General features: G+C 39.5%; 1 protein-coding gene across 2 annotated transcripts in view; it reads left to right on the top strand.

The window, feature by feature from the left end:
* The window catches only part of LOC137258238 (A disintegrin and metalloproteinase with thrombospondin motifs 16-like), a 132,882-nt gene that overhangs the window by 100,267 nt on the left and 18,726 nt on the right, over window positions 1-13,889 (top strand). For both annotated transcript variants that reach the window (XM_067795833.1, XM_067795831.1), the window contains exons 5-12: window positions 1,073-1,263; window positions 2,829-2,912; window positions 4,688-4,847; window positions 6,916-7,021; window positions 7,519-7,656; window positions 8,288-8,441; window positions 8,802-8,897; window positions 11,478-11,626. In XM_067795833.1, the coding sequence (XP_067651934.1) occupies window positions 1,073-1,263; window positions 2,829-2,912; window positions 4,688-4,847; window positions 6,916-7,021; window positions 7,519-7,656; window positions 8,288-8,441; window positions 8,802-8,897; window positions 11,478-11,626 (1,078 nt within the window). The remainder of the gene's footprint in view (window positions 1-1,072; window positions 1,264-2,828; window positions 2,913-4,687; window positions 4,848-6,915; window positions 7,022-7,518; window positions 7,657-8,287; window positions 8,442-8,801; window positions 8,898-11,477; window positions 11,627-13,889) is intronic.

The raw sequence follows: 13,889 nt of genomic DNA, 5'->3' as shown, positions 1-13,889 counted from the left end.
GTCTTTAGTGTTCCAGTGGCAATATCAAATATTTTGATATGGTACATCTGGTCTGGTATTTTCTACCAAGGTCAGTAGGTTCAGGAAAACAAACATGTAATTACAAACTAACAAGGTAGATTGGACAGTCAGGAGACTGCTTGATATGCCTGCCACCCAGGCTGCTGTGAAGTTGAAAGAGAAATTGTGATATGGCAGGTGCCATGCTTACCATGCTTTTTATCCTCCAGTCATGGTGATGAAGGAAAGTAGAACAATTAGCGGGTGTTGGAGATTAGCTTTGTCAGGTCAGTCTAGGTCTTTAGGAATTCATCCCAGAAGCTGATGGTTCCCATCTGGTGATGTTTGGCCAGCTTGCCCCAGTCATCAGCCACTGTCATGAAGCACTTACTGTTCAGTACCAGAAGAACAGTGAATGTCTCAGAGTTACCAGATACATCCAGTATGTCAAAGCATAGTGAATCATTGTAATACAGATATCCAGGGAGACAAATAGTTTCCAAATTTGCTAGCCAGTTGAACTAGACCTGAAAGTTGCTTGCCCACAAGTCAGAGATGATATGTTTACAAAAAGACACTTTGAAAATTCACCAGCCAGTCGAGCCAGTGACTGTGGAGATTTACTGACCTGACTGGATTCTTACTAGCCATAAATGAGCTAGTGGGCCAGTGGATTTTTGCTATTTAGTACACAGCCCATCTCATTCACCAACGTGACCATCCTCACCTGATCTATTCTTACTTACTCCATCACTTTTCTCCTCAGTGAAGTTCATCCATCCAAGATGCCTCTGCCACACAGCCATCTTTACATACACCACTACTGTCATCATGACAGGAACACAGTCCCAAACAGTTGCACAAACACCATCATGGCAGAATAGAACCTTACTAAAAACAGTACTAAAAACACCTTGGCCCGTTCGTAGCCCTAAGAATTCTTATCTTTGATATGTGTTAAGAATGGCCTTAAGAAGTTCGTAGGGCTACGAATGTTTTGAGAATAGCTAGCCAGGACTGTTTGCCTTGTACACTAACTTATTCGAGTTTATTTGTTTCTCTTTTGAGGTAGCATTTACCCAAGCATTCCATGATGGCAGTTCCGGACAATGGCGATGGCGCCGTGCCAGTAGGAAGCAATGGCCACAGACCCAAGCAGTCAAGGAACGAACAGTAGAGATGCTGGTTGTGGTTGATAAGACAATGTACCATAACCATGGCGACAAGAATATTACAACATACACACTCACCCTGTTTAATATGGTAAGTGTTCAGATCAAGACGGGCGCTGCTTTGGGGTAGCCTAGTGATTAAATATGTGTTCACTAATCACGCAGAAGATCCAGTTTGGTTCACCATGTGGGTACAATGCATTAAGTCCAAACTATCTAACTGAACTTCTGGTGTCCCCTGCGGTAATATTGCTAGAATATTTCCAAAAGCATTGTAAAATTAAACTCACTCACTCATTCTCTTAACATCAAGGCAAGACAATATTGTTTGATATGAATGACTCTATCACAGTTAAAGCCTCAAGTAAAACCATGTGCCTCAGCCATTCATCTGGGAGTTTCTAACCTGTTTATATTCTGTATATACTGACAGTTCTGGACATATTTAGTTTGAAGTGTGCACATAAGGTAGGTATTGAATATCATTCTATGTGGAAAATGTAGAAATATTCTAAACAATATAGAGGAAAAATGCATGGTATATATAGAACACACAGATGCATTCAAATACAAAGTAGTTTCTTTATAATGGACTCAATCTAATTGAATGGAAACAATATGAGAAATAAGACACAAGTTTGACATGTACATACATGAAAAATATAATTAATTTATTCTAAATTGTGCATATTGTTTATATGTAAGTGTACTTATTAACATTTGAAATTTTGTCTGGACCTGAGTTTATTTTGAATGCATACTGAATCTAGACATATTATGCTGGACTTTGTACTCGGAATATAAGTCAGACACCACATGAGGTCAAGCAAATGGACATTCTTTGCCTTACTTGAAGAAGGATGAAGCTGAGAATTAGCAAGGAACTTGGTCAGTATGGGACTGTGTGATATGCCCATTGCTGAAAGGGCATGACCCTTGTTCTGAAGACATGGTAGACAGCCACACCTTTCCTTTAGGTGTAGTATAGCTGGGGATACAGTGAGTGTTTGTCAAAAGAGGAAATACTTTCTTTCATGGCAAGTTGTCATGATATAGATAAGTCATTTATGTAGTTGTCAGATTATTTGCTATTTACTACCACCGCCTAGAGCAGGGTGGGGAAGAAAGGGAGGGAGCTGACACAGTTTCTGTGATGGAATTCAGATGAGTGCTACTGTTTAACAATTACAATGGTTCATGTTTACTTACATTGTGGCACAGTTAGTCGGTGACAAATGATGAATGTGAATGTCCATATGTATCTTGGGCAGCATGTTGAATGTCCAGATGGTCAAACCATGAAACTATAGAAATGGTGCTCAAAGTATTTTTCATAATAATGGGCATGTTTGTGGACAAATTATCACCGTTTGTGGCAAAAGAGTGAGTGACTGAGTTTAGTTTTCTGACATTGTTAACAATATTTCAGCACTAACACCACAGAGGACACCAGAAATATGTGTGAGACATTGTACCTATGTGGGGCATCGGACCTGAGTCTTCAGCATGATGTCAAAAGACTTGAATTTGCATTACATTTCACATTTCCTATGTTTTTTTTATATTTTGATGAGAAAATGTCAAATAAGCAGAGTGTATGTTAGCTGAGACTTTTTTGCTAGCAAAAATCTTTCAACACATTTGATTCAATTACAGGTGTCCAAGCTGTTCGAGGACCAGAGTCTTGGGAGCATCATCAACATAGTCCTGGTTGGTCTTATTCTCCTGGAGGGGGATGAGGTAAGCTGACATGCGGGTTGGGCCATTCCTCTGGAGGGTGAGGTAGACTGACATGGGGGGGTGTCTCATTCTGCTGGAGGGCTGGTGCATGTTGATATTCAGGCCTGATCCAGTCTTTTAGAGAGTTGGGGTAAGCTGAAATGAGTTATTTCAGCTGATATGTCTCTGAATCTTAAGAAAGGGAACATGCAGGTTGAAAATACTGGTTGAGAATGAGGAAAGTTTAACACAGGCATAGGTACCATTGAAAAAATGCCCGAGCTTGCACATGGTTTTTGTTATTATATTTGCTCAAGCCCTCAATACTATGTGAATATAAAACTTTGCAACCTGTTGGGCTGACATGTAGCACTTACACTTGGTAAGCGCCTGTTTAATGATTTTACTGGTAGGTGAATGGCAAGCAGATAACCATGGCCTAGATTTTCGAAGCTCTCTTAGCCCCAAGCATGTCAAAAGTGCCATATGTTAACATTAACTTATGACTGTCTTAGTGCTAAGAGAGCCTCAGTAATCTAGGCCATTTTCTTGTTGTTGACTGTACAATGGGATTTACTGGAAGGCTTTGTAGCGATAATTAACAGTTGGAAGCAGGAAATCATTAAAGAATTGTATGCATGAACTGTATTGATAAGATGACACATTCTGACTTGACATATTGAGTTAATTGTCACATCAGGTTCACCGCACATACTGGAATCAGTGGCATTCGTCACTTGACAAGCCACATAACAGTCTTTGGTTTTTAAAGCTTCACTTAGTGTTTTCCAGTCTGCGCCTCATCAGATCTATTTACTGTTAATACAAGGGAATCAAGCAGTTATTATAGTGTTATATGATAGTGTCTTTTTTCTTGCATTATAATCCTGTAAGGGCAAAACTAAGATGATGGAAATATTCTATAAAGAGCTGGCCACCATGATGATGGAGTACTTACTGAAAAGGTGTAATACCAAGTACCCATGAAGATCCGGGTTAGAATTGATCTTCAGTATCTCATGCTTGTAGTAAGAGGCGACTAACGGGATCAGGTTCACAGGCTTGGTGTACACATGCTATTGTAACCCAGTTATGTAGAGTGATGTTCATGCTGTTGACCCCTGGTTGTGTCTGGTCCAGACTCAACTATTTACAGACAACTGCCGTATAGCTGGTATATTTCTGAATGCAGCATAAAACTTATCTCACTCTCTTATCTGTCTTGTCACATGCATGAAGATACAATGAGTCTCACAAGAATGTCTCTAAATTGTACTGATGTGTGTTGATATGTTTGATGTTAAAAGGCATTTATAAGATTCCATTGTTATCTAAAGTAATTCTATGATCTTGTTCACTCATATCCACAATGTAAACAGTACAGCTAACCAGAAATTAGTATCTCATTTGATTGTGACATGTTGATAACTGATGATGCCACAATGGTCTGCAAAGCATTTTGATTGACTGTCTCCTAGGAGACATCACTGTTTTCATTCTCATTTGGAAGCCAGATTTGGACGATAAAATGTGTTAAATAATCAAGAACATATGTCTCATTAGTGTTTTATTGACTCTAGTCATACTCAGTCCTGAAGTAATGTGTGTATCTCAGTCCATGACACTCCAGGAACATTATCTCCAAGTTATCAAAACACATGGGGAACTTCCAGATAGCTGGAGTTGCCAAAAACACACTGGAGGAAGTTATCAGGATTTTGTGACATTAACATTAATAACTTTTTCTTTAACAGTTTCTGGTTTGAAAAAACCCTCATAGTGTTGTTATTACGTAGCCAGGTCTGGTTGTGAGTCACCATGCAGATCGAACACTCAACAGTTTCTGTACCTGGCAGTCTGTCCTCGTTGGCGCCAATGGTCGCCAGCATGACCATGCTATACTCCTCACTGGAATGGATCTCTGCTCCTATAAGAATGCACCCTGTGATACACTTGGTACGGTCATGAATTTCTTATTATTATTGTCCATTTATTGTGCTACTGACTTTTAGCACTTTGTTGAACATTTATGTTTTCAGGCCAATTGTTTAAACAGTTGGTTGTCCAAACTGAATTAATTTTCAGTAACCCATGCTTGTCATAAAAGGTTACAAATGGGATTGTGTTGTCAGATTCGTTGGCTAATGGTTGACGCACATCATCGTATCCCAGTTGTGTTGATCGATGCTCATGCTCCTCATCACTGGAGTGTTGGATCCAGACTTGATTATTTACAACCTGCATCCTTGTAGCTGGAATATTGCTGTTTGCAGTGTAAAACCAAACTCACTCACTCACTCAGTAAGTCATACAATAGTTTCATTATAAGCAAAATGGGGCGGTGGGGTAGCCTAGTGGTTAAAGCGTTCGCTCGTCACGCTGAAGATCTGGTTCGATTCCCCACATGGGTACAATGTGTGCTGCTCATTTTCTGGTATCCCCCACTATGATATTGCTGGAATATTGCTAAAAGCAGCATAAAACTAAATTCAGTCATTATAAGCAAAATATACTGCATTATTCTCAGCTGTGTACCTTTGTTTCTTGTATTCAGGGAACAGATGCTTAATTATGCTCATTCACTACCACTCCCCTATATGCCAGTATTTCTTTGACAGTGACAGTACTGTTACATAGTAATACATAATATGATGGAGTTAAATGCCAGTAGTTTTGAATTCCTTAAATCAAGCTTGGCAATCATCCAAGTTCCCAGAACTTATTTCCCTTTGGGCTAAAAACTTCTGTTTGTGAACAATTCCACTTGGAATTCAAAAATTATTTCTTGGTTGTCGTGGAAACTAAGTTAAACAATATTGAAAGGAGTGTAAGCTTTATTCTGGAGTTGAACCAAAACATTCCAACATCTAAGAACCGAGTTGTATATGTTTCATGAATGAAATGTCAGAGTGAGGAGGGTTGTGTTTTTGCTGTTATTCCACTGTACAGCTCAATGTTGTTATGTCGTCCTTCTATGCAGACCTCAAAATGCCAGGTTTGTTTCGTTTACTAAAAGCCATCTGGTATCTCTGTTGTTCATACACATTGAGAAAATGTTCTTCTTGGTTAACATTGATAGGAGGTGATATGGTTAGCGTCCATTGTCTCTGTAGAAAGCTGATAAAGCACACAGGCAGTTATCCCTGTTTTCATTGAATTAAAGCATGATATAGTTTTACCATCAGACACTTGTGTCTGCTTATAAAAGCATCAGGAATGAAGCATGAACATGTAGCCTCAGATAGATCAGACAATGGGAGCAGTGGGGGTAGCCTAGTGGTTAAAGTGTTCACTCATTATGCCAAAGACCCATTTTCGATTCCCACATGGGTGCAATGTTTGAAGCCCTTTTGTGGTGTCCACTGTGGTGATATTGCTGGAATATTGCTAAAAAAAAAAATTAAAAAAAATATTCTCACTCACTTACCCACTCATAGACAATGATTACTGGATCAAATCCCAGTTAATCTTCCAATTATGTTCTAGGTTTGTTTGCACCATACCTATGATCATTTGGTTCATGGAAGTAGCACAGATGTAAATGTATCATCCATTTGGACTTTCCTCACAGTAAGGTCACACATCACAGGAATGATGCTCTACCAGTAATTAGCATTAAACCCAACATACTCACTCTGCCACAGAATGTTTTGCACACGCACTTTGTCATAGTCATAAAATAACATTATTTTTGTCAGAATGTTTTTAAATTGTAACAGTTCAAAACTGATCCATCATCTGGTAGACAACAGTCAATGCCTAGACATGCAGTTTTAAATGGCTTTATTTTGAGCACTTATGATCTAACTATGCAGGACAAAAATAGTTAGTGAAATGTGCAAGTTTGAAATTATGAATCCATTTATTCATTGGCACACTAATAAAATAACAATCATAAAAATACCAATATCCCTAACTTATTTTGTCCAGTATATATCTTCTTGTTGAATGGGAGTTGTTTTGATTCAGTATTGTATCACAGGTTGTAATGGTTTGTATTGAGAGTTATCCCCCTTGTGTCCAGGTTTTGCTCCCATAGAGGGCATGTGTAACCGAATCCGAAGCTGCACCATCAATGAGGACACAGGACTGGCCACGGCACTCACCATTGCACACGAAATGGGACATAAGTATGTGCAGACTAAACTGACTTGTTAAAAAGTATCATACCTATATATCACTACCAACAATCAGTAAGTAAATTGAGTCTAGACACAACATGCCAGTTGTTTAGCTCCCGATGTTTCATCCAATCCTTTATTTTTCTTATGGAAATGATCCTTGGAGATCTGGGTTAGAATCTGTCTTCAGCAATCCATGCACGTCATAAGGGACGACTAAGGGGATCAGGTAGTCATACTCGCTGACTTGGATTACATGTGTCATCGTATCCTAATAGCGTAGATTTATGTTCATGATGTTGATCACTGGATTGTCTGGTCCAGATTCTGGAATTCCCATATAGCTTGAATACTGATGAGTGCGTTGTTAGACAACAAACATTGATTGAGTCTTGACCAGATGAGCCAAATGTTAAACTTCTAATGTTTTTAGTCAAATTAAGTTTTGTTTCTTCTGGAATTTGTTTCAACTTGATGGAACATTATATTTTTTGTGTGTGTTGCAGCTTTGGTATGTACCATGATGGTGAGGGGAACTACTGTACTCACAGTGCAGGTTCTATCATGGCTCCTACCTTGATGGGGAAAGATGGACTCTTCCAGTGGTCAGTGTGCAGCAGAGCCTACCTCACAAAATTCCTAAAGTGAGTGAGTCAGCTGTGGGTACATACAGGATGGACTGGGTTTGTGAGTTGCTGACACAATCCAATAGCTACTGGCTACGTATGTGCATTCATAGCGAAATTTGTCACCCCTGAAAGTTAAAGATGCCAGCGCTGTTGCCTTGCTCAAGTTGTAAACGTCAGTGATCTACATCACTTTTGGGCATTCTTCTCACATCAAGCTGAGACCTGTTCAAATTGTAACTACTGTCAAAGCAGCCTTAAGCTATGGTTGTCACGATACATGTTTCATGAACTGATTCCCATACCCATGTCACAGATGCGTATTGCAGTGCTTATTTCCTTAATATTATTGTATAAAATTAGTGACATTTTGAATATTAATAGTTCATATTTTATTGTCCATGAAAAGATCAATGTTTTTTGTTCTCAGACATTAATAAGTTCTACTTTCCCACTATCTTTGTGAGGAAAAAATAATCATTTATGACTCTCAAACATCAAAAAACATTTTTAAACCTATACTTTCAAAACTAAACATTGATATAGTTTAGAATGTGTCGATATTTGTTTGGTTTTTGAAAAATTATTGCTATGTCATGGCATTTCTACCTAAATCTCACTCACTCACTGACTCTGTGTTACTCCCCAGCACCCCTCAAGCAGTCTGTCTGGAGGACAAACCCAAGCATGTGGCTGAGCTGAAGTTCCCCACCAAGCTGCCAGGGGAGCTGTACAATGCCGATGTCCAGTGCAAGTGGCAGTTTGGAAGCAAGGCCAAGCTTTGTACATACGACTTTGGGAAGGTGAGAGATTTATTTCAAAGCGATATCTATGTAATGTCCAATTGTAATGTATCCAGTTTTGGAGACTGATATTGTGTAAATTTTCTGGGGCAGTATTGCATGATACAGGTGTTTGGGTTATAAATATGTTTTATTCAGTTAGTTAATTGAAAAACAACAACATATGTTGCGATTTAAACTGGTCTAATATTTGGGGACTTGATGTTGTTTACAAATTTGAACAATATTGTTATGAACAGGATTGTTTTGAATTCATCGTTTTGGTTTTGTGACAGTATCTCTTTATGTGATAAATAGAAATACACATGAAGACTTTTATGGCTTAATCTTTCCTATTATAATTTCATGCTCTCCCTTCAGGATACATGTAAGGCATTATGGTGTTACCGGGGCAACAAGCGATGTGAAACCAAGTTTCTGCCGGCGGCTGAAGGAACCTCTTGTGGTGCGGGTATGGTAGGTAGGCACAACTTGGTCACATCGTGGAGAATAGTAGGCACAACTTGATCACATGGGAGAGTAGTGGGCACAAACAAGTTGGTCACATTGGGGAGAATAGTAGGCACAACTTGGTCACATGGGAGAGTAGTAGGCACAACTTGGTCATATTTGGGGAGAACAGTAGGCACAACCTGGTTACATCGATGAGAATCATAGGCACAAGCTGGTTACGTTGGGAGAGAGAAGTAGGCATAACTTGATAACATGGGAGAGAAGTTAGCACAACCTGGTCACATTGATGAGTAGTAGGCACAACTTGGTCACAGTAGTAGGCAAGCTGGTCACAAGCTGGTCACACCGGGAGAGAGTAGTAGGCATCATTTTTTAACATTAGGGTGTATTAGGCACAGTTGGGTCACATTTTTAGAGTAGAAGGCACAACTTGGTCACATTGGGGTGAGTAGTAGGCTCAATTTGGTCACACTGGTGGAGTAGAGTGCTCAGCTTGGTCACATTGGGAGTATAGTAGGCATAACTTGGTCACATTAGTTAGTATAGTAGGCTCAATTTGGTCACATTGGGATGACTAGTAGGCTCAATTTGGTCACATTGGGTGAGTAGAGTGCTCAATTTGGTCACATTTCGGAGAATAGTATGCACAACTTGGTCACATTGGGGAGAATGGCAGGCACAACTGGGTCACGGCGGAGGACAGTAGGCACAACATAGACACATGGGACCGTAGTAGGCACAACTTGCTGACATTTGGGTAGAGCTACAGGTTTAACACACTCAGGTTTATGTGTTCCACCATTCAACAGCAATTGCATCTCCTAGATTTTGATAGTCCAATTCAGTGTAAGTGTAAATACAACATTTAGTGATTGTTGAGATAACACACTGACATGTAATTATCAAGACAGGTTTTTAGGTCCACTCAGTGAGAACATATCACACAGTAATCAAAGAATTTCACAATTTCTAGTCTTACAGAGCTATCACTCCCTGTCCCAGTTGATGACAAAATCTGGAAGTGTCAGATCTATGTTACATGCTTAAAAAGATGTATTTGGCAGCCTAGTATTGCAGTCAGGATGTATATCTCTTCACGAACAAATATTTCTTCAACTGCAGCATAAAAGATGACATCCGATAAGAAAAACTTGAATTACCAGATGCAAACTCAAAGTGTAACTATATCTTTGGTTTGTTCTGTAATGTTTAAATAAAGCCAAAAACACCAAACCTGTTAAATTGATGACAGTTGTTTGATTTAAATTTTTGTGCATAAAAACAACATTAGAATATCATATCCTGCACTAGGCTAATTCAAATGTATTATCTGAGCTTCAGTCAGAATGAGAGCTGAAGAAAACCATCTCATTTTCCCAAGTAAAATGTCAGGAGAATTGGGAACAGGTTGATGTTTATTTTCGTGCATGTAGTGACAATTGGAAAAACTCAGGCATATTTCCTTGGGAGTAGGTCAGTGTAGCTTATGGTAAAGGGATCTGATTGTGTCGGTGCACTGATCACCTCTGTGATGGCTGGTGCTGCAAGGTGACGTCTTCCTACAACTTTTAATAACTTTTAAGCATTGCACCAGTAGTTACACACTTATACTGGGGCGTGCCTCATTTAAACTCTTGACATGAACAGGAATTCTTGAAATTCTTTTAACAAATCATTTGTAAGTGTTACCGTGTACAGGCTCCGTCGGTCCTCCCTCTGGATATGTTGATCATACCTGGCTGAAACTGATTGTTACAGACTGACAAACAACATGTGCTTGTTGACTCAGATAGGACAGATTGTTGTACAGTGACACTTGTTGCTGGTTCAAGAAAAAATAACTCTTTTTGACTAAGTTTACTTCTTGCTTTAATAAATGACAATGCACTCTAAAGAAAATGATATCAGTTAGTGACTGAATGTTCTTAGTTGATGTGGTTGACAGTGCTATCGTAAACCAGTTGCATAGACTGATACTCATGCTGAACATTTGCGTCTATATTTTTTAAGTTCTCTTAGCACTAAGATAGTCGTAGTGTTAATGCATGGCATTTACTTCTATCTTAGTACTAGGAGAGCTTAAAAAACCTAGACCCTGGTCCAGACTTGAATAATTACAGACTGTTGCCATATAGATGGAATATTACTGAGTGTGGCATAAAACTAAACTCACTCACTCACTCTTAGATCAGGCAGCAATGTTTGAGCTGTTGTGAAGGCATGTTTGTATTGAGTCACAGCCAGTCAGACCAGGTATGAGCACTGATCCCAGATCTGGATTAGACCTGACCCTCAGTAACCCACGCATGTCATATTAGGCAACTCACAGAATCGGGTGGGCAGACTTACTGTCTTGGTTGATGCTCACAATGTTGATCACTGGATTGTCTGGTCCAGACTGGATTATTTAGACTGCTGATATTTGATTTGATACCTTTGAGTTATTGAGAATTGATACCGCTGAGTTATTGAGATTTGATACCTTTGATTAACCAATCAGATTAAAGTAGTTTTCAATTCATAAATGTATTGCATAACATTTTCTCCTGGTCTCAAAGCTACCATGTCACCTTTGTCTTTCAGTGGTGTCGCCAAGGTAAATGTGTGAAATATGGTCGCCATGGCCCAAAGCCAGTGAACGGAAACTGGTCTGTGTGGACCAAGTGGACGGATTGTTCACGGACCTGCGGCAAGGGAGTTAAGTCACGGAGCCGGGAGTGTAACAATCCCCTGTGAGTATGTTTCAAGTACTACCCTGTGTACACCATATGTCACAAATAAGTATAAGTAACAAATAATATTTTGCATTAATTTATATCTGATTGCATATTTATAAAGGTGTTCTTAAGATTGCTTGTGATTTAGAGAACAATAACAATATGGCTTAACAGCTGAGCTGTGTTGAAAAACATATCATAGCATGCATGGGAAAGAGATCTGTGAACTTAAAGCTGGATTTAGTTAAGTGATGATTGTTTAGATCAGGCCCTTGTTTTAAGTGAAATAACTTGAGGTGAACTGGAATAACCAGAGTTGTGGGTTAAATATGGTGACAGTAGGTGGAATGAACTGAGGCGAGGTGGAGTAAATTGAGGTGAGATGGAACAGTGTGACATGAAGTGGAATAGTGAAACCTGAGGTGGAATAGTGTGGCCTGAAGTGGAATAGTGTGACCTGATGTGATGTGGAATAGTGTGACCTGAAGTTGACCAGTGTGTCATGAGGTGGAATAGTGTGACCTGATGTAAGCTGGAACAGTGCGAAGAGCATGGAAAGAGGTGGAATAACGCCAGGTGAAGTGTAATATAGTGACAGTAACATGGGGTGAATTTATGAGGTAGACAGATAGTCAGACCTGATTGTAAGACATCGTATCCTGAGAGCATGTCATCAGAAAACAACAAACACTATCTGAAATTGCACTCCAAAACCAGGCAACCTTTCTGGAGAAAGAGATTTATATTATTTCAATGTAAGTAGACTAAAGTAATTCAGCTAGAATAATCCACAGAAATAAAGTTATTTTTTATCAAAATATCACAGGGCTCAGTTGTCCTCATCCTACCTCTATCTGAAATCCTTTAATATATTGTCTCTATCACTGAGAGTATCCATTATCAAATGTTTGAAAGACGTATCTGAACAAAGACGCTGTCGTTATTTCCTGTTTTGTATGGTTTGTAAAGCTACCTCCAACACATATATATCTGTGTTGAAATGGAAAAAAGTCTGTTGAATTAGGTAACAAAATTCATCAAATAACATTAGAGATGTCTGTCTGTGTGCCTGGGACTAATAAAATTGTCGTCTGTGAGATGTTTTATTGGTTTAGTGACAATGATTTTCACACAGTGGAGCAAGAGGCTAAGTAGAGGCATCCGTATAATTGACTGTTGTGTATATTGTAAGATAGGCCGATATTATTACTAAAGCCCTTTGTCTGAAGCTGTTGTCCTTCCTGGGTAAGCATCATTTACAGCTTAAGTCAACATTGTACCAGTGGCAGTGTCGGCCAACATTAAACAGTGCGCCATTGTTCAATGCAACAGGCACATCGGTAAAGAGAATAATTGTCTTGTCGTCAAGCTGAAGACTATTGCAAACATACATTGCCAGTAATGGTTCACCAAACCTTTCAGACTTGTGTGCTCAGAGGCTCAATTAGGATTAGGAACACAGTTAATCATTGTTATTTTCTGCGCAGGTGCCCGCTAGATCTATTGTTACCTACTGTGGAAGAACTGTATGGCCCTGAGGGCACCCACGGAAGGGGAGGGTTACTTTTCTTCTTTGATTTCTTACAGCAGAAAAACAACTTCAGAACTTTATACTTTATAATTTTCTGATTATACAATGAATGCCCTCTGCTGGATTTGTATTTGTGGGGTCTAGGGGCTGCTTTCAGAATTAGGCCTGACATTTTTACACAGTGGGGTTAAGGCTTGTGTATCTCTATAGGAGGACGGTTTCCTGGAGGTAGGTTCAGAATAGGGACAGTGCCTCTTTACTGGGGGTAGAGGTGAGATTTAAGGACTGACAGGAATTATGGGCCATAAATGTTTTATTACTGCTAGTCTTGTGAAGCGTGGCAGTTGTCTTAATCCATGCTAAGACTCACTTTTTCTGTTGTGAAGCAGCTCACAAAGGGGAGATAATAGATTTAGCATGATTGTTGTGTAACTGATGTCTTGGCGTACACAGTTCTAATTGATAGAGCCTGGCCAACTATTTGATTGCTCTGAAGTGTCTTGTGATCAACTCATAAAAGCAGGATTATGTATTGAAGACATGTAGGTGTTTTGATGCTCAGCATTGGTTGGCACTGTGGGGTTTCCAGGAGCTAAAGCATTGTATTGTCATCCTCTAAACCTGCATGTAATCCCGACCAAATGCTAAGACCGGGTGGCCGCTTCTCATGGGGTGATGTGTGTGGGGCTGTTGGGTAGCCTAGTGGTTAGCCTTGCCACGCTGAAGACCTGATATAATAGGCCAAAC

This window comes from Haliotis asinina, chromosome 12 (assembly GCF_037392515.1).
Source record: "Haliotis asinina isolate JCU_RB_2024 chromosome 12, JCU_Hal_asi_v2, whole genome shotgun sequence".
In the NCBI taxonomy this organism is placed as follows: Eukaryota; Metazoa; Mollusca; class Gastropoda; order Lepetellida; family Haliotidae; genus Haliotis; species Haliotis asinina.
The sequence above is the reverse complement of the archived record's forward strand: the minus strand, read 5'-3'. Positions and strand labels throughout refer to the sequence as shown.